The sequence below is a fragment of the Homarus americanus genome, unplaced genomic scaffold, assembly GCF_018991925.1.
Source record: "Homarus americanus isolate GMGI-L3 unplaced genomic scaffold, GMGI_Hamer_2.0 scaffold23458, whole genome shotgun sequence".
Taxonomy (NCBI): Eukaryota; Metazoa; Arthropoda; class Malacostraca; order Decapoda; family Nephropidae; genus Homarus; species Homarus americanus.
The window spans coordinates 346,441-368,585 of record NW_024726569.1 but is presented as its reverse complement, the minus strand read 5'-3'; the positions used below and the strand labels follow the sequence as shown (position 1 = coordinate 368,585).

The 22,145-nt window shown below is 41.3% G+C and overlaps 1 protein-coding gene across 1 annotated transcript in view; it reads right to left on the bottom strand.

Annotated features, from left to right (window-relative positions):
* Positions 1–340: 340 nt before the first annotated feature.
* LOC121865648 overlaps positions 341–22,145 on the bottom strand; it is a 58,307-nt gene continuing 36,502 nt past the window's right edge. The window contains exon 3 of the mRNA XM_042365175.1: positions 341–585. Within this exon, the coding sequence (XP_042221109.1) occupies positions 341–585 (245 nt within the window). The remainder of the gene's footprint in view (positions 586–22,145) is intronic.

Sequence of the window (22,145 nt, the reverse complement as noted above, 5' to 3'; positions counted from 1 at the left end):
TATTCCTCTCTTCCATATTTTCTTACTTTCTCTCTCCCACCCCTCCTTCCATTTTCCCTCCCTTCCTCCATACCCATCTTTATTTACATCCTTCCTTTTCCTTCATTGCCTACCCACCGTTCCCATTTCCCTCTCGCTACTCATCTCAACTCCCTCCGTCCTTCCCTCCGTCCCTCCCTCACTTCCTATCCCTCCTTTCATTTTCCCTCCCTCAGTTTTCATCCCTCCTCTTCCCTCCCTCCTTACTGTCTGCCCCTCCTCCCTCAGTAGTGATCATCAGGACTACCGGCAGTGTCCTCCACCATACTGCCTTTGACTGCACACGATACATAATTGCCCACTACTGCTTGGGTGTGTTGGCAATCATCCCCAGTGCCAGTGGCTCTGTAGTGTGGCACCAAGGGTTCTGTAGTGCGGCTCCGGTGGCCCTGTATAGTGGCACCAAGGGTTCTGTAGTGCGGCTCCGGTGGCCCTGTATAGTGGCACCATGGGTTCTGTAGTATGGTACCATTGGTAACAGTGCCTCATGACTGGTGCGAGTGAAACAGAGATAAAGAATGGCTTTATTCTGTGGTGTCAATGGCTCTGTGGTATGAGTGCCATTGTGAGTGCCAATAATTAACAGTGGCTCTGTAGTAAAAGTATCTCTTTCAGGAGGATGTTATTGTAGTGAAGTGTGTGTGTGTGTGTGTGTGTGTGTGTGTGTGTGTGTGTGTGTGTGTGTGTGTGTGTGTTAAATGCAACTCTGAATCACTGAACCAGCTTCACAAAGACGGAAAAAATATATAATGTGTATGCAAATGAAGAATACCTGATTTTCATTTTATTTAATATTTCGGTAAAATGGATAACATAAACTCCTAATACTATTGATGATGATGATGATGATGAAATGATGAATACGTTTCGTCATCTTAAGAACTTAATAGCATCACACAGACACACACCTCGCGCCAGTGACTCGGTTGCTACGATACCTACGATTGAATCTCAGTAAAGACTATAGGGAAAGCAGCTTTAGTAATAGGCTACTGATGAGATGAGTTAGCTTGTTATTGTGCGCTGGAGATGGGGAGACGATGAGGTGATTGGAGATTGGTCTCGACAGTGATTGGAGAGGGCGTGGGTGGGAGGTGAGAGAGAGAGAGAGAGAGAGAGAGAGAGAGAGAGAGATGATACTATAGTGTGGTGATGAGAGGGACGTAATATCTGAGGATTGTCTCTTATTGGTGAAGAAGATAAATCTCTCTCTCTCTCTCTCTCTCTCTCTCTCTCTCAGTGGTTCTCGTGGTTATTAAGGAACACCGTATTGACGTCTCCGGGCCAACGTCTACCTGCCGTCGAGTACTTGTTACCGTAGAGACTATGTGACTCACCTGCCACTCACTGCCTACACGAGTGACGAGTCCCATACAGCAGTAAATATGAGTGACCGAGGAGTGTCAGTGGCTGTGTGACGTCACTTAGATAATTAAAAGGGAGGGGGTGAAGACATGACGTCACTCAGATAATCAAAGGGAGGGTGAAGATATGACGTCACTCAGGTAATCAAAGGGGAGGGGGTGAAGATATAACGTCACTCAGGTAATCAAAGGGGGCGGGGTGAAGATATGACGTCACTCAGGTAATCAAAGGGGAGGGGGTGTAGATATGACGTCACTCAGGTAATCAGAGAGGAGTAGGTGAAGTTAGATGAGGAGAATCAGGTAACGTAGCCGAAATATTATAAGAGCAAAATATTACCAACACATAAAAATACAACTGTTAAAAGAAGTTTAAATAAAATGTGATAAATTGCGACATGAATCTGACTAACGAAGCGGAATCTTTACCAACAGACCAAAGGGCTAGAGGAAAATTGGGAAAAATAAAACACAAAAAAAAGCATAACACAAACACAACAATCCTTAGCGCTGTTCTCCCTAGGCCAAACACAACCTGGAATTCTGGTGTTGGTTTAGTTGCTAACAATCAATAAATTCACTTAACGTCTAGCTCGGCTGACGCTAATACCAGTCTCTGGGAGTTCCATGGCTCCTAGTTTGCATAAGCCGGATTTATTGGGACTAAACCTGAAGCACTATTGTATGGCCAACGTAAACATCATATGTGTCTACCGCTGGGGGGGAATTACAACCCGGATGTATGGCTCAATTTCCTCATGAAAGGTAGTGTTCTGAGAGAGGGGGGAGGGGGTTTAAGGGGGGTGAGGGGGAGGCAATCAGACCCAAGGTATTGAAGGAGAGGGAGGCTTTTGTCTTTAATAATTCAAAGGAAAGTAAAAAAAAGAAAATCCTATTATCAAGGAAAGACAAGAGAGAGAATGGGATATTTTCTTCCTTAAAATTTATTCTTGTTTATAAAATGAATTAAAGATGAAGGGAAAAAAATAGATGATAAAGTTGTAAAGGAAAGATAAATATATGAGATAGAAAAGAGAGGAATAATCAATAACAATAGTTGATTTATTACCCCCCACATCATCTGCATATAGTAGATCATTTCAACGTTGTCTGTTTGTTAGTCGTTCTGAGGGGGGGGGGGTGGGTTGTTTGTTTGTTTACTATAGATGTTTCTCTTGGACCGTGATAATTACCACTTCTACCACCACAACAACTATTATAAATATCACTACTACCACAACTACAACTACCACCACTATCATTCTACCACAACACCATAACAACTACCATCACTACCACTATTACCACAACTACAACTATCATCACTATCACTACCACTACAACAGTAACTACAACCACCACTGTGGCTGGTAGTCAGAGATGGTGGTAGATGGTGATTGTGGTGACTTGGTAGTAATGAGGGCGTAAATTACCAGCGGCTTCTCCAAACTATGTTAATAATGCTATCAGTCACCACCTAATGACTCTCTCTCTCTCTCTCTCTCTCTCGGTGTTATTCTACCTGGATTCCTCATCTACCTGGCCAAACGTCTTATCTAGTTGACTCTCTAATCTACCTGGATCCCTACTTTCTCTCGCTGTCTTCCTAATGTACCAGCTCCTCTCATCTACCAAACCTCCTCACCTATTAGGTTTCTTCATCTACCTATCTTCCTCATCTACCAATCTTCCTCTTCTACTGACCTTCCTCATTTACCTATCTTCCTCATCTACCTATCTTCCTCATCAACTTATCTTCCTCATCTACCTGTCTTCCTCATCTATCTGTCTTCCTCATCTACCTGTCTTCCTCATCTATCTGTCTTCCTCATCTACCTGTCTTCCTCATTTATCTGTCTTCCGCATCTACCTGTCTTCCTCATCTACCTGGCTTTCTCATCTACCTACCTTCCTCGTCTACTTATCTTCCTCATCTACCTATCTTCCTCATCTACCTATCTTCCTCATCTATCTGTCTTCCTCATCTACCTGTCTTCCTCATCTACCTGTCTTCCTCATCTATCTGTCTTCCTCATCTACCTGTCTTCCTCATCTACCTGTCTTCCTCATCTATCTGTCTTCCTCATCTACCAATCTTCCTCATCTACCTTCCTTCTATCTTCCTCATCTACCTGTTTATCTACCTATCTTCCTCATCTTCCTATCTTCCTCTCCTTCCTCTTCCTCATCTACCCTATCTTCTCATCTACCTGTCTTCCTCATCTACCTATCTTCCTCATCTCCATCTTCCTCATCTACCTATCTTCCTCATCTACCTATCTTCTCATCTACCCTCCTCTCTTCTTCCTCATCTACGTCTTCCCATCTACCTATCTTCCTCATCTACCCATCTTCCTCATCTACCCATCTTTCCTCATCTACCCATCTTCCTCATCTACCCATCTTCCCATCTACCATCTTCCCCATCTACCTATCTTCCCCATCTACCTATCTTCCTCATCTACTCCATCTTCCCCATCTACCTGTCTTCCCATCTACTCTCCTATCTTTATCTTCCCATCTTCTTATCTTCCTCATCTTCCATCTTCCCATCTACCTATCTCCTCATCTACCTGTCTTCCTCATCTACCCATCTTCCTCATCTACCCATCTTCCTCATCTACTCTATCTCTCATCTACCCATCTTCCTCATCTACCTATCTTCCCCATCTACCCATCTTCCTCATCTACCCATCTTCCTCATCTACCCATCTTTCCCCATCTACCCATCTTCCTCATCTTCCCATCTCTCCTCATCTACCTATCTTCCTCATCTACCTATCTTCCCATCTTCCCTATCTTCCTCATCTACCCATCTTCCCCATCTACCTATCTTCCTCATCTACCTATCTTCCTCATCTTACCTACCTTCCTCATCTACCTATCTTCCTCATCTCTCATCTTCCTCATCTACCCATCTTCCTCATCTACCTATCTTCCCATCTTCCCATCTTCCTCATCTGCCTATCTTCCCTCATCTTCCTATCTTCCTCATCTACCTATCTTCCTCATCTACCTATCTTCCTCATCTACCGTTCTTCCTCATCTACCTATCTTCCTCATCTACCCATCTTCCTCATCTTCCCATCTTCCCCATCTACCTATCTTCCTCATCTACCTATCTTCCTCATCTACCTATCTTCCCCATCTACTCATCTTCCTCATCTACCTATCTTCCTCATCTTCCTATCTTCCTCATCTACCTATCTTCCTCATCTACCTATCTTCCTCATCTACCTATCTTCCTCATCTACCTATCTTCCTCATCTACCTATCTTCCTCATCTACCTATCTTCCTCATCTACCTATCTTCCTCATCTACCTATCTTCCTCATCTTCCTATCTTCCTCATCTACCTATCTTCCTCATCTACCTATCTTCCTCATCTACCTATCTTCCTCATCTCTCTCTACCTGTCTCTCATTACCTATCTTCCTCATCTACCTACGCCCCTAACCGCCTGTCTTAATGGCACTACCGGATAAAGTCCCCCATTTTACGTCGCCATAAAACCGTGAGCCGCTATGTCTCTCTGATTGGGCCATCCCTGATATGCGAGTATGTCCGTGTATATGCTAGGGGATGTGTACCATTTAATACTGGGTGGGGGAGATAGAGGGGGTTGTTATATAAGTGATTGTGTGTGTGTGTGTGTGTGTGTGTGTGTGTGTGTGTGTGTGTGTGTGTGTGTGTGTGTGTGTGTGTGTGCTATCTTGTTCATGTCATGGGAGTATGCTAATATGTGAGGTATAACATGGGAGATTCGTGTACCGTTTAATACTGAGGAGGGAGTAGTAAGAGGAGGAGGGAGGTGGAGAAGGAGCAGTAGGAGGAGGAGTAAGTGGAGTAGAAGGAGCAGTGGGAGGAGGAGTAAGTGGAGTAGAAGGAGCAGTAGGAAGAGCAGGAGTAGCGGGAAGAGGGGGAGTGGTAACCGCTTATACGATGAAGGTTTATACAAATGCTTATCTATGGACGAATATCCTTTCTTCTGTGTGTTTACCCTGCTTATCTCTCTCTCTCTCTCTCTCTAAACTGCCATGCACTCAATATACCCATACAACTTCCATACAACTCTCACGTCACTGATTGAAAAGCTTCCAAAGTGAGGCAGGATGGCGCGTATACTGTACATATATTACAGCTTTGATTTAAGCTTTGAATACGTGTGTTTCTTGACTTAGGAACGGAAGTAATTATTCAAGGTTGCAAAATACGAAAGCTGGAGATTAATATTTTTGTTTTGAAGATTTTGATGGTAGGTTTAAAGGATGAATTGACAGACAGACAGACAGACAGACAGACAGACTTCTTTCATCACAATATACCACCAATAAGACCACTAAATCAGGTGAAATCTTAACACTAAAGAATAAAACGAGGTTGGGCTGGGCTGGGCTGGGCTGGGCGCCTTGTGACAGTGAGGTGGGCTTAACAGCTGGTAGGGGGCCAAGAAAATAATGGTCGGTCACAGGCACTCCAGACACACATTCCCCGCGCGTTTACTTCCTCTCCCCGGCAACATTTATGGCACCACATTCGCCTGCATAAACTATTCATAAAACGTTTGTTAAAGCTGCAACAACTTACGAGGCACTTTACATCCTGAAGGGGAAGAGAGGAAAATGTTGGCGGGTGGTGTTTTGTCTAATTCACAGCGTTGTCTTTATAGTGTTAAGTCTAAACATCGTGTCTTAAAGAACATGTTAAGAGCTCGTTAAGATGTGTTGAAAACCTTTGCCGATGTTTTTAGGACTGTTTAATCCTCCTAGAACGTGTTAAAACCAGTTAGTTCTTTTTTTCTACTTGTTAAAACCAGTTAGTTCTTTTTTTGTCTACTTGTTAAAACCAGTTAAATCATCTATATACACATTCTTATTAAAACCAGGTAAATCTTCTTTATATTTGTTAAAACCAGTTAATTCTTCTTTCTACTTGTTAAAACAAGTTAACTCCTCTTTAAACCATTTAAAAGCAGTTAAAACCCCCCTATAACCTTACTTAAACCTGTAATAACTTGTGAAAACTAGCTAAACCCTCTTTAAATACTTTTAAATGTAATTAATACAAGGTAAATCTAATATAAACCCCAGGTGGAAATCTGTTACATTCTCTGAAAATCAATAAAACCTTTTGAAAAATTGTCAATACCAGTTAAATCCATTTAAAGCTTCTTGAAATTGGAAATAGGACTGGTACTTTATTTCCCTAAATTCTATCAAATCACCCAGAGTTATTGTCCTGCCAGATAAGACACTGGTATTTAAGCCCCGCCTCATATCCCTGAATGACTTAGAAAAAACACACAATCATTGGCTGGGAGCGGTATACATCCTTCATGATTGTTCACAAGTACATTACTCCCAGCCAATGATAGTAACTTTAGTTGTATTTAAGAACCAATATGTGATAGATATCCGTTATGACTCAGTACCAATATCATAAACCATCTCATCAGCATCTTGTTGAAAATATCCGCCTGGCACACACATACCCAGACCATAGGAGGATATATATATCTATGTTACCTTAACTTGTGTGTGGTGTGTTATTCCAGGCCTACGTGATGGCAGCTCTGGGTTAGGTTAGGTTAAGTGCCATAGTGCCATTATATAAGAGGAAGGGTGCCATCATGGACTATGGAAACTACAGGGAAGTAGCTAAGGTTATGGAGCATGTTATGACGGCGGCACTGGAGCATAGGTTGAGGGAGATAGTGAACGTCGATGACACGCTGTATACGTTCATGGCTGGGATGGGAATACGTTCATGGCTGGGATGGGAATACGTTCATGGCTGGGATGGGAATACGTTCATGGCTGGGATGGGGAATACGTTCATGGCTGGGATGGGAACACGTTCGTGGCTGGGATGGGAAATACGTTCATGGCTGGGATGGAAATACGTTCATGGCTGATGGGAATATTCATGTGGGATGGAAATACGTTCATGGCTGATGGGAATACGTTCATGGCTGGGATGGGAATACGTTCATGGCTGGGATGGGAACAATAGAGGGCTATCTACATCATCCGGCAAATTCAGGAGAAGGTTGAGGGAAAAAAGTTTTATTGTGTATTTAAGGACCTGATGTAAAAGTAAATTGTAAGGAGGGTGTAGAGGATGTATGAAGGAGTTAAAAGGTACTGAAGGAATGCTTAAGGATGTTTTTGAGAAGCGAGACTATCCTCATTTACATATTGTTTTTCTCTCTCCCTCCCTCCCTCCTCCCATACCCCCTTCACCTTCCATAACCCATCTCTCTCACTTTCCCCATCTTTTATGAGTTCCTGTTTCCTCCCTATATTTCTCATTGCTCTTCCTCCCACATTTCTCACGTCTTCCGCTTCTTGTCTTCATTCTTCATCTTGTTTTTCTTCCTCTTTCTTATCTTCGTATTACATCCCTGTTCTTTCCTTATCTTTTGCTTCTCTCTCTCTCTCTCTTTCTCGCATTCCCTACGCCCTCCCTCTTCCTTTCCTTTTTCTCCTATTCTTTAATCTTGTTTTTCCTCTTACTCACCTTCTTCTTCCCTTCTCTCTCACATCTTCCATTTATTCATCCTCCTCGTCCCCCCTCTCCTTCCTTATCATCATCCCATTCTCCTCTCTCACCCTGTCTCCTCCTCCCATCCCCCTTTCTCCTCTTTCTCTCGCTCTCCTCTCCCACCATCTCCACCTTCCTCTCTTCCTCATCCTCCTCTTCCTCTTTCCTCTTCCTCTCTCCACCTTCCTCCTCCTCTTCCACCCTCTTAATCCACAGCCTCTCTCTACTGTCACCATTAAGTGTAATTTGGCGTGATTTGTAATTTTTGTTGAGGTAATTACAGTAGAAGTATTACGTAGGAGAATTCCATGGTCTCCCTCTCCTTATGTAAGCCTTTTTTTTACTGCTGTCATTATCACTGAGAGAGAGAGAGAGAGAGAGAGAGAGAGAGAGAGAGAGAGAGAGAGAGAGAGAGAGAGAGGAGAGAGAGAGAGCATAATAAATAGAAAGAACGAATGAATAAAGGGAATTAGAGAAAGATGGATACAAATATAAACACATACATATTTTACACACGTACGGACAAACAACATCCACCATAAAAAAAAATCCATTACTCTACACGCACATCGGATGTAAACAACCACCTCACATGAACACAAACACACCTCTCCACACGATTCATAACCCCCCTCACATTCATAACTCCACCCAACCCAACCCAACCCCAACCCAACCCCTCTCATACCAATACAAACAACCCAACTCTCATATAAGCGGACAGACACACACACACCACCCGGAGAACAGAGGAAAACGGTCAATAAAACGATAGAGAATAAAAAGATTAAAAAAGTAAGAAGGGAGGGAAGCGTCTTGTGAGGCCAAACCTTCTTTTCGTGTTTCATATCTAATTACTTGTGTTCTTTTCTTGTCAACTATAATTGCATATGCATGGTGTCTTTCCTGACTGGTTCCTCCCTTACAAACTTTAATTACTATGGTAATTAGTTAGCAGATTAGGGCTTGTGTGTGTGTGTGTTTTTCAACAACGATGGCTCAGATTTAGGAAAGGGGGGGATGGCACCGTCGTTCGGGGAGGTTAAATGGTGAAGAAGGTGAACGGAAGACTTACGTTCATGTGTGTGTGTGTGTGTGTGTGTGTGTGTGTGTGTGTGTGTGTGTGTGTGTGTGTGTGTGTGTGTGTGTGTGTGTGTGTGTGTGTGTGTGTGTGTGTGTGTGTGTGTGTGTGTGTGTGTGTCTTATGGCAACGATGGCTGAGCTATTGACCCAAAGTTGGTAACGTTGATGGGGTGTTTTAAAATTAAGGTAGGGGAGCTACGTGCAGGTGTGTATTCTGGTAGAGGGCGGTGGGGGATTTACATCAGTTAGTGGATAAGGGCAGCATGAACGTGTGTGTGGGGGAGGGGGTATGGATGGATGGGAATAAGGGGGGGGGGCGAGCGATTAAATGGGGAGAGGGGATACCAAGTACATAGTCACTATTCGCAACTCAATAAATGCGTAAATTGTTATCATCATGGTTACGCACATTTACGCCGGTGATCTAGGGCATATTTGCCTGATGAATGACTTGCATATGGATGTCACCGTGTATGCGTAAGCTTGTAATTGCTAAATAGGATGTTATATTACTTACTCACATTAAACTCATATTCAAGAGCGTGACAAATAGCAGTGTGGCTCAGTAGCTTGCCATAGTGGTGAAGAACGTGTGTGTGTGTGTGTGTGTGTTGGATATTATGACTTATTTGCTTTTAAATATGAACGTATGTGATCTGAAGTTAATACGCATTGAAACTTTATGACCTTTACGCATGTTTACGCTTTTGAGAGTGGTTTTATATGACTTTATGAAATATTTACGCATGTTTACGTAGTTGAATGTGAGAGTTTGTGAATTACGGCGGGAGTCGTGGTTTATGAAAATGTGTGTATATAAATGGCATACTCTTTTGGCTGTGGGTGTGAAGGTCAGGCACTCTAGTTTATTTCACATGTTGATTAAACACCCGAACGCTATATGGGGTGGTGTTAGGTTAGGTTAATATTGCTGTAAAATAAACTGGGGTGGTTACTCATCACGTGAGCTATTTAAGGTAACTCGGTGTTGACAACGAGGTGTGAATTTCCCTCAAAGTTTCATTTCCCTCAAAAATAGCTCCAGTTTACGTGTTGAAAATACTGAGGATTGAAGTTGTAAATTATTGACACGTAGAGGTTATTGGGCGATGAGGCTGTTTACAGTTGTTTACAAATGTTTACACTCATGAATGATGGCTGTTTAGTCATTATTAAGGACGGAATGGTCATGTTCATAGCTCAATTTGTTCTTTGTTTTATTTGTGTTTAATTTTTATTTTTATTTAAGTTCTTTCCTCAGTTTTTTCCTCTTCTAACTTTACTCTTTTACTTTTTTCTTAACCTTTATATTGTTATTTCCGTTTCTTTTACTTCTGCTTTCTTACATTGTTTTTTTATTTTATTTTTTATTTTTATCAGCAGCACGAGCGAAAATCAACGCCTGGAACACTTGGTAATGACACACTTAAAGAAAGTTTTAACGCCAGGCGGACGAACGATCGCTCACCCCTGCATGACTACACTCACACTATTTTAAGATACCGCTTTTAACACATCACATACACCCCTCATCGTTAAGCTAAAAGGTGTTCATCACTGTCTTATGGCTTAATGGAGGGTCATGTCTTTAAGGGCACATCTGTCAAACATAATTATTTCCGTTTACGTTGGTTGGTCTGCGTCTGTTTACGTTGGTCTGCGTCTGTTTACGTTGGTCTGCGTCTGTTTACGTTTGTCTGCGTCTGTTTACGTTGGTCTGCGTCTGTCTGCGTTATCTAAGACAGTCATTTAGATTGCGTTTTGGGTCATTAAAGAGTTTTGTATGACTTTTAAACACGTAAAGGATTGGGATCTGAGCAGGTTGGTGAGTGAAATTTTAGGAGATAACTTCACGAAACGCATGAAACGAACACGTATGATTTTAGGAGTTAAATAAAGGTAGGTATTAACTATGGATTAACAGCTTTAGGAGTTTAGGTAAAAATAAATGCATAGGAATACATAGAGAAGCCTTTCTGGTTACATTCAGGATATCTAAATTATATACCTGATATTTTATGCACCAGTAAAGGCCTTTCTCAAGCCTTGGATTATAGTTAGATTATAGATAGATTATTCTATTAGGGATGTGTAGACATTCCATTAAAGCTTCTTCCATTTGCATTAAAGCCATTAAACTCACTACTGCTGCTGCTACTACTACAGGCAAGTGAAGTCACATTATATCAACCTCGAGCCAAGTCATAATCCTCGAGGTAGTCAGGTGAGCCAGTCAGGTGAACTAGTCAGGTGATAAAGGTAGGTGAACCAGACAGGTAAATAAATATCACATATGTCAATCAGGTGAACGAGTGACGTGAGCCAATCAGGTAAAGGAGTCCAATAAGCAAACCTGATAAGCTAAATAAGGTGAACTATTCAGGTGAGCCATTCAGGTGAACCAGTCAGTATTAGCCGACCACCAATAGCATAAAAGTAATTCCGTCTTAACATAGGAAAAAAAATAGTCGACCGTCGGCAGTCCTCCATAATTACTTTTCCCCGAGCCCCGAGGCAGCTCAAGGTAATCTCTCTCTCTCTCTCTCTCTCTCTCTCTCATACCTGCGACCACATCCGAGTTAGATCTTCCACACCTGCCATTATAATATTCTTAGTACCATTCGAACTTTCACTTACTGTTAGGGAAGAGAGAGAGAGAGAGAGAGAGAGAGAGAGAGAGAGAGAGAGAGAGAGAGAGAGAGAAATCTATCCATTCACAAAATATATGTTCATCTGTCTCTTTATCTGTCCCTTTTAAGTCTTATCTTCTGGAACTAATTACTTATCAAGCTAATTTAAGACGACTATTTGTCAGTCCTTAAGTCTTTTTTTTCTGTTAGTTTGGGTCTTAGTATCTTAGTGCTTCAGTCTTTATAGTCATTAGTAACCTTAAGTCGCTATAGTCTTTCTAAGTCTTTATGTTTCTGTGTTCTTTTGAAGGGAAATTCATCAGTCTTTAAAAGTTTATCTCTTAAAAAAGTGTGAGTCATTTTCACTACTTTTTTTTCTGTTAAGTCTTTATGTTGCCCACACTTTCAGATATTCCTTAATTCACACAGTCTTTAAGTCACAGTGTTCGTTATTAAGGTAAAGTCTTTCAGTTTTTTGGGAACAAGTCTTTTTAGGGTAGTCTTTAAGGTTGTTCTTTCGTTCAGGTAAAATCCCTTAAGTCTTGCCTAAATAATGTTCTTTTTGAATTAATAAATCTTTCTGTAAGACTTCACTTTTTTAAAGATATAATCAGTCGTCTCTTTAAAGTATCTCATTACTTCTCAAGTCAGTCAGTGTTTTAAAGCCTTTCCCGTTTAACTAGGTTCTAATTACGCTAATTTCCTCGTCTTTAAGTCTTATTCAGCTCGGGTCTTAATTCATTCTTTACTTTTAATTAGCGCACCTCAGTATATGTACACACTCACGGGTTTCCTCGAAGCTTATTTTCTGCCCAGAATAAACTGTTGCACAATAATCATTCAGAGCTGCAGTGAAGAAAATTACAATTTCTTTCAAAGCCGGTGTAAACTTTGAGACGATTACTTTCAAAACTAGAGTGAAATACATTACAGTTTGTTTTAAAAAGGGTGTAAAATCCCACAATTTTTTTTTCTTTAAAACTGGATTGAAATACAGCACAATTTCTTTCAAAACTCTCACACCGTTCGTCAGGTTACAGCCTATGTTTACACTAGCTTAAAAGTTTGTTGTTATTGTTTTTTTCTCATAAGTTGCATCACTCTCTTTATTTCCATTTATCATTTACCTTGTTAGAATGACGTCTTATCTACTTTTGTTTTATACTCTATATTTTTTTTATTTGAAGGTGGAGGGGGGTGTAGGGACTATGTTCAGCTAGCCCTGAACGCTTATACCTGATTGATTGGATGCATTGAAAGTGATTTTCCTCTACCGCTCTTTCACACACGGGGGAGCTGTTGGGTGTGTGTGTGTGTGTGTGGTCGTTTCTCAGACCCCAAAACCTTAGTCTCCCTTTGTTTACCTCTCTTAACCTGCAACATTCATACAATTGGGTCCAACAGCCAGGTAGGTGGCAGGTAGGTGCTTTAATAGGTATTTCTCCAGCATAATTTCTGGCGTGTTGTTATCTGGTACATCAACACCAGATGTCAGAACATAATTGCCAGGTCCCTCTACTCTCGAAAATTACACATATGCTCCTGGGGAATTAATGTTCAACCGCGTGAGTGATGAATTTACTCCCAGTTCATCATATACTGTACGTGTTTGCTATCTTGGTGTTGACATTATGGAGTTGTTATTAATTTATGATATTCTGGATAGTGTGTGTGTGTGTGTGTGTGTGTTGGAGGTGTGTGTGGCGGGGGTTGAGGAGTGTGTGTGTGGGGCGGAGTGTGTGGGGTTGAGGGTGTGTGTGTGTGTGTGTGTGTGTGTGTGTGTCATCTATTCAATCTCACTGGGTTGTCTCTTGTTGTGAGATCCCCCTTCCAACACAAAAACCCCAGAAATCTATTTGGTTTATTTCTTTCACTTCACTCACCCTAACCTAACCTAACCTAACCTAACCTTACTAGCACTTATAAATAAAATATACTGTACCAGAGAAATTTTGCCGGATGAGAAATTATTCGTAAATTGTGTAACGAGAAAATGTATCATGGGAAGTTGTCAGGTTGGAATTTCACTCTTAATTCCGTGTCTCTTAATTGATTTTGAAACTAGAACCCGTTTATGATATCAATACGATTTTTTTGTGTGTCTAGCTTCCAGCAATCCTCATTACTTTTAAAATTCTATCTATACCTACAAAAAAAATAGTCGTGCAAAACAACCTAGAAATAAACACGAAATGAAAATCACCACGTGTTAAATGACTCGTGTTCGGGGTTTGATCTTCACTACGAGTCAAAACTATCACAATACTATCTGTGAGTCGAGAAAAATGAGACTATTAATTTTTTTTTGTTATTCGGTTTTCAGTAAAGAACCTATACTACTTGAATATGTAAACAAAAAATAGTTCCTTAGTTTGTATTTGTGTGTTTAGATGGTTGTTGTTAAGTACATATTAGTTGAATATTCATTAAAAATCAGACTGCAGTAACCCACCAAACCTCTCCTGGTAGTATTAGCAAGTTGAGACACAAAAACTGTACAAACAACACAAACTTCTCTAAAAATGTAAATTGTCACGACTCCAAAATGCCCTTAAATGCAGTAATACACTTCTTTTATCGCTGTTCGGCTCACAGTACCATACTCAAACTATCATTACTACTGTCTGAAAGTAGAAAACAAAAATAAAACCTTACATGGCCGTTCATCTTTCATTAATCTTAAGAACTTTTAGAATTTCACGCCAAGAAGAAGGAAAATTAAAACCCTCCCGAATGTAGAGAAAAGTCAAACTCCTACCCTTTGATTTTTCTTCTCTCAATAAACTTAAAAAAAATGGTATTGCCTAAAAAAAAAAACAAAAAAAAAAAAACATGACCATACAAACTTACCTCCTGGAAACGGGACTGAAATGAAAGTCGTCATGATTTTGTAACGAGATACACAGTGCGCTAACATCAATTACCTCCCGGGACGTGAGCGGTGCGCAAAACGAATAAATATTTCACCCTAAAATGTATCTAATGTCATGGAATTTAACGCGATTATGCCGACCTGACATTTGAATTTTGTTTCATACTCGTGGGATTAGAGGTAAGTCGCGTACCAAATTGGGTTTTTTGTATTTTTATTTTATTATTAGTGTGTGTGTGTGTGTGTGTGTGTGTGTGTGTGTGTGTGTGTGTGTGTGTGTGTGTGTGTGTGTGTGTGTGTGTGTGTGTATGTTTTCTTTATTGTTTTCAGCTCCTCATCTGGTTTAATTCTATGTTTTAACACACTATCCCTCCAAAAAAAATTCACGTAGAACTTCTTGGTTTATTCTGAGTTTATTCTATAACATATTGGTTTATTTCTCACTCTCTTGTTTGTTCTGAATTTAGTTTATATGGAAGAAAAAATATCTTTGTCATAATCAGAATTTCAAGTAAAGGGATGTAGCTAAATTTATTCGTAATGGAATATTTATAGTTGAATGTATTTTGTGAGGTTTATTTCACTGTTGTTGTTTTGGTTTATAGTGAATTTATTTAAAATTTTCATTGTTTTTTTGTTTATTCTTCTATGGTTTATCTTGATTTGTTTTTAATGACATATTTATTTGTGTATCGTGGTTTAGTTTTATTTATTCATTATATTTGTGTTTTTTGTTCCACTTTGGTTTATCCTAAAATTAAAGACCTGTTCCTTAAATTTAAAGTCACTTCCTAAAATTTAAAGACCCATCCCTAAAATTTAAAGACCCACCCTTAAAATTTTAAAGAACCATCCCATAAAATTTAAAGACCCACCCTTAAAATTTAAAGACCCACCCCTAAATTTTAAAGAACCATCTCATAAAATTTAAAGACCCACTCCCTAAAATTTAAAGACCCATCTTTAACCAACGAATTAATTGAATGAATTTATAACCTGGAGAAAAAAAAGCGGCTCAATACCCATACATATAAACGCCATTTTAAAGACTGGGATTAACATGGTAGATTTTTTTTAACATAATTCCCCATCGCCATTTACTTTAAGCCCTAGGGGAATAAAATTAGTTCATTCACTCATAAAAATTTAGATTAGGATATATATCCATACAATTTTTGAAATAATACAATTTTTATTTGAAATGGTAAATTTTTTTGTTCATAGTTGTTCATTTTAATCATTTCCTTAACACTATTGATGAGTTAAGTGATTTTTTTTAAGTCAACAAGGAATAAATACTTAGGTTTAAATAATTATAATTCCGAGCATTAGTTTATATTTTATGTGGGGAGTGTGTGTGTGTGTGTGTGTGTGTGTGTGTGTGTGTGTGTGTGTGTGTGTGTGTGTGTGTGTGTGTGTAAGTATTCTCACGTTCTGTATGTGTCCATCTTTATCTGGCACCCATGCCATTAAAAACACGATTGCCACACACACACTGGACGTATGTGTTAAAACAGCAAACACACACACACACACCAGACTCGCGAATTACGTACAACAATCACGCGAATATATACGAACCGTATCACGAAAATATGCGACCGTTTTACGAAAATATATGACCGGAGCTTCGAACACATGTCGGCTGGTTCGCAAACATTTTCGGATTTTTTTTTTTGTTCTTTCTCTGGCAACTGTGGCTCGATTGCTTATGGCCAAAACTGGACAGAACCCATACCTCCGGACAAAATGGACATATTTCTAACAATTAGCATTTCTTTTGAGTTCTGATACTTGTTAAATTCGATATTATAGTAAGGAAGAGTGATTTAGATTAGGTTAGATTAGGATAGTTAGGTTAGGTCAGATTAAGTTAATTTAGGTTAACTTAGGTTACTTTAGGGTGGGTTAGAGAGAGGTTAAGTTAGGTTACGTTAAGATAGCATGGGTTAAGTTTGGTCAGAATGTGGAATGGTTAAGTTAGGAGTGGATATAGAGGTTAGGTTAAGTTAGGTAGATTAATTTAGGTTAGATTAATTTAGGATGGATTAGGTCAGGTTATGGTAGGTTAAGGTAGGTTAGGTTTGATTAGTCTCGGATAGAACAGGTTAGGATAGGGTACGATGAGATAGGTTAGGTTAATCTAGGACAGGTTAGGTTAGGTTAGTCTAGGTTAGGTTAGGTTATCCTTACTGGCATACATGTAACTAGGTTTTACCCCCAGGCTCGGCTATAGCGGCACACAAACACTCGTTTCATTACTAAAGTTTAACGAGAATAAACGGGAATATTTAGCCCGGTTTAAGGCGCTATACCCGCCATTAGCGTCACTTAACGAGTTTAACGAGGAGTAGAATGGCTAAGCTGCGGCTGAAGGAATATACTTGTTTTTATAGGTTGATATGGCGAGTTGTTTCTGGGTTACATTTGCTCTCTCTCTCTCTCTCTCTCTCTCTCTCTCTCTCTCTCTCTCTCTCTCTCTCTCTCTCTCTCTCTCTCTCTCTCTCTCTCTCTCTCTCTCTCTCTCTCTCCTTCCTTCGTACATCACCTTCACTCACTCACTCACTCACTCATCTTCACTCGCCACATCACAGTCCTCTCATTCTCTCCTTCACTCTCATTCCTACACTCTCACTCATTCTCTCTCCCTCTCACTCTTCCTTCGCACTCTTACTTATACTCTCCCTCAGTCACTCTTACTCTGTCACTTTTACACAATCACTCTCCCTCACTCTTCCCTCTTCCCTCACCCTTCCACATTCTCCCTCACTCTCCCTCGCTCTCCCTCACTCTCCCTCACTCCCTCATTCTTCCTCACTCTCCCTCACACCTTCCCTCTTCCCTCATTCTCCCTCATTCTTCCTCACTCTCCCTCATTCTTCCTCACTCTCCCTCACTCTTCTCTCACACCTTCCCTCTTCCCTCATTCTCCCTCACTCTCCCTCATTCTTCCTCAATCTCACTCACTCTCCCTCACTCTTCCCTCACACCTTCCCTCTTCCCTCATTCTCCCTCACTCTCCCTCCCACTACAATGATGAAAGCTATTTAACAGTAGAAGGGACCAATTAAAATTTCATCAAGGTATGGGCGGAATCACGTCCCTTCAGGCGCTGGTACCTCGAAAAATGGGGATGAGAGGAAGGGGAGAGGGTAGGGAGGGAGGAAGGGGAGAGGGGAGGAAGGGGAGAAGAGGAGAGAAGGAGGCGTGGAGGGGAGGAATGAAGGGTAGAAGAAGGAGAGGGGTCGGGGAGAAGAGAGAGGGGAGAGGCGATGGGAGGGGAGGGAGGGAAGGAAGGAAGGGGAGGTGAAGGGGAGAGGGTCGGGGGGAAGAGGAGAGGGAGCGGCGTGGAGGGTAGGGAGGGGAGGAAGGAAGGGGAGAAGAAGGAGAGGGTCGGGAGAAGAGAGGGGGGAGGCGTGGGAGGTGAGGGAAAGGGAGAAGAAGAGGGAGGAGGGAGAGAGAATTGAGAGGGGGAAGGGAGGCAGAGAGAGTGGGGAAATAGAGAGGAGGAAAAAATAGAAAGGAGGTGGGAGGATAAATGAGAGAAGAGGAAAAGGAGAGAGGGAGAGAGAGAGAGAGTTTTCATTCCTTATTTTGCTAGTGAATATAGCATGATGGGCTGAGGTTACAGTCTCGGCTGATCCCCGCGGCGAGAGGGGGAAGGGTGTAAAGGGAAGGAGGAGAGGATGGAAGAGGAGTCAGATATAAGGGGGGGTGAGGGGAAGAGACGAGGGGGAGAATTGTGGAAAGGGGGTTGGGGAGGGGAATCTACCTTTGGGGGGAGCTAAAGGAAGAGGAGGAAGGAAGAAGATTGAGAGATAAGGAAAGCTATAAGGAGAAGGAAGGAAGGGAAAGAGGGAAGCAGTAGGGTGGGGGGAAAGGTGGAAAGGGAAAAGAAAGAGAAAAAATGTGGGAAGGAGTGTGTAGTAAAGAGTTGGAGATAAGTAAGGAAGTAAACCTGTTATCCACATTGTAGTGAGGCTTAGTCTGGTTTTGAGAGAGAGACGCCACAACACAATAATAGCCACCACCACCTCGGCCACGTGAGGGAAATAAGACCAGGTTATGTTTTCGCCAACACTCAAAATTTCCCACAATATCTGCCTCAAGTGAGAGAACGAGGAGCCCCATGTTGTGTAACAGCTCGACCTGCCTGTTAACACCCTGATTCTCTCTCTTTCTCTCTCTCTCTCTCTCTCTCTACTTCTGTTACTGCTCGCTCGTGCTGTCTGCTGTTTCTCTATGTCCTCATCTGTGTCTGTGTCCGCTATCGGCCTAAATATAGCATTATAAGACGCAGTCACTTAATACATACATACATACATACATACATACATACATGCACACACACATACACACACACATACATACATACATACACACATACATACATACATACATACATACATACATACATACATACACCATCACCATCTGGCTCAGTTACCCGAGATGTGTTCCTCTGGGCCTCTCATCTCACACAGCTGTACAGAGATGCTTGTGTTTTCTGCCTCCCATCCACCACAGTTCACGTATTCTTGTTTGGAAATGATACGTACCGAGTTGACAGATGTGCGTCTACAAGAATTACAGAAGTGTACTTATTTTTGTACACATACATACATACATACATACATACATCCATCTGTACACAGCTGACTGAACTTTGCACACATTTACCGGTGAGTTTTGATGTACTGTACATAGTTGACGTAGATATGTACACCTTTAACGCATATATGTGCACAGCAGAGAAATACACACATTTAACGAAAAGTTGTACATTTTTCACTTGGATATGTACGCACTTAACAGTTAGGTGTACACAGTTGGCGGATTTATGTACACAGTTGGTGAAGTTGTGTACACAGTTGGTGGAGATGTGTACATAGTTGGTGGAAGACGTGTACATAGATGGGGGAGACTTGTAAACAGACCAACAACGGGTGATATACACGGTCTGGTCCTCTGACACTAATATTTACCAGAGACCTAAACACACCGGCGCAGACCTTGTTCAGCCACGTCGCTAGTGTTTTACAAGTGTTTTAAAGTGACCTGCTTATCTTATCTTATATACAGGTTTATTTATATCTCTCTTATCTATATTAAGTCATCGTTTTTTTATGGTGTGTGTGTGTGTGTGTGTGTGTGTGTGTGTGTGTGTGTGTGTGTGTGTGTGTGTGTGTGTGTGTGTGTGTTCCCTCTCTCTTCCCTTCCATCATCACCCATTCCCTATTCAACCATACTAATCATTTATATATCTAGTCCATCGCTACCCAATCACATATAAAGTTTTACACTTATCCACCTCTATCCACTATCCATTCATAAGGGGGGGGGGTCACGAGAGGGGGGTGAGGGGGATATAGATCTCGAGAGGAGGGGAGGGGGGGGGGGAGGGGGGGTAGGAAATGGAAAGTATGCGATTATACCTATGATAATCTTTCCTTGTAGCCCATTAACCTGAAACGACCTTGAACATTAGTCAACCAACAGCTTCAGATTACCTGTTGATTAATTACATCATAAACAGTGCTATATGATCATGTTAAGCCAATTATTCCCTCATTAAAGTTACGGCAAAGTGATCAAATGGTGTTGGGTAATTATCTGGGTCATTTCGGTAGGAATAACTTAGGGACTGATTAGCGGAAGGTGTGTATGTGTGTGTGTGTGTGTGTGTGTGTGTGTGTGTGTGTGTGTGTGTGTGTGTGTGTGTGTGTGTGTGTGTGTGTGTGTGTGTGTGTGTTCTCTCTCTCTCTCTCTTTCCTATCATCATCACTCATTTCCTACTCAAACATCCTGACAATTTATACATAAGATTCAAAAGCAAAACAAAAGCCCCCATCTGTTACTCTTATATGTGTTATAATGAGAGTTAATGAACCGTGATTCTCAGATATAATACACTATAACATTTTGGGGTAAAAGAGACCTAATCCCACATCGGGGCAAATCCAACCATTTAGCCATTATGTCTACCTGTTATAGAGTTCATGTTTCAAACTGGAAATTTGGCCGATTTTCTGTTCTTTTTCTCGTAATTAAAGCCCTGTTTATATATATTTTAGCCCAAGTATTTTTTTATCGAGATAATGAGGTACTTACTTGTTAGATCATTACTGCATTACTAGTTAAATATAATGGTTCGAAATATAAAGCTGCTTTATGATACAGGTGAGCACACACAGGTAAGTCTTAATTATGTCTGGATATGTAACTATTAACATACAAATATTCAGCAGGGTAAACCGAGCACCTGTATCTCTCTACCTGTACTGTATCTGTCAATGTATTTGTGTGTGATACCTGTAATTTTACCTGTGCCTCTTTTGCACCAGAACTGTACCTGTACACACACACACACACACACACACACACACACACACACACACACACACACACACACACACATCGTATAATTCACATCAAAAGACAAGCATACCATCAGGTGAAGAGACACACAATAAGATACACGAATCCCTATAACTTACAGTAATAGACAGACAGACAGACAGACAGACAGACACAGACAGACAGACAGACAGAAAGAGACAGACAGAAACACTCTCAGGCCCTCAAACCCTTTATCTGTGGCAGCAATTTTGCAGGTAGGAAGCTTATGTGTTTCTCATTTCCTTATTGTTCTCATTACACTGTGTGATGGTGTAGGAAATGAGAGACAACGGGTGGTGATGAGGGGAGGGAGAGTGAATATGGGAGAGGAAGGGGGGGAGGGGGAGGGATGCGGGGAGAGTAGTGGGGAAAAGAGAAAGAGGAGGTGGTGGAGATGGAAGAGAGAGAGAGAGAGAGTAGTGGGTAAAGAGAGGGAGAGGTTGGGTAGAAGGGGAGTCGAAAAGAAGAGAGAGCCGGAGGAAAAGAGGATAGGAGAGGGGGCGGAGAAGAAGAGAGGGGACAAGGTAGTAGATAGAAAGAGAAAAGGGAGTTAAAGAAGAGGCCAAAAATGAAGAAAATAAAAGAGGGTCAAACACAAACAAGGAATGAGGAAGAAAGGACGAAAGGGTAAGTGATAAAATTCGAAGAACAGGAAGAACTAAGAAGGATATGAAGAGGGTTAATGGAGGGTATGAAGGGGGGGAGGAAGAGGAGGAGAAGAGGGGGAGAGAGAAAAGTGAAATAACAGGCAAGGGAGAATAAAGAGGAATAGGGAGGAATTATATGTTTATTTATCTACTCCCTTTATCACCTAATTATTTACGTCCCCAGTGTATTTATGTTGATCTGTGGAAGGGAGTAAGTAGAGAGGGGGGATAAATATTTGAGGGATAGGGAAGAGAGAAGGAGGGAGATGGGGGAAGGAACTGAGGCAGATAGAGAGATTGAGGAACGAAGGAAGGAAGTGTGGGAGGATGGAAGAAAGGGAGGGATAATAGAGAGGAGATGGAAAAGGGAAGAAAGGATATTGCACAGAGGGAGGGAGGAAGAAAGGAGAGACAGAGAAAGGTGAGTAGAAAGGTGAAAAAGGACAGTAGGGTTATGATTAATTCTCTCTCTCTCTCTCCTCATCATCATCATCTACCCCTCACCCACTATTCCCCTCACCTCACCCCCCCCGGACCACCACTCATAAGGAAGACGCTTGGTAATTAC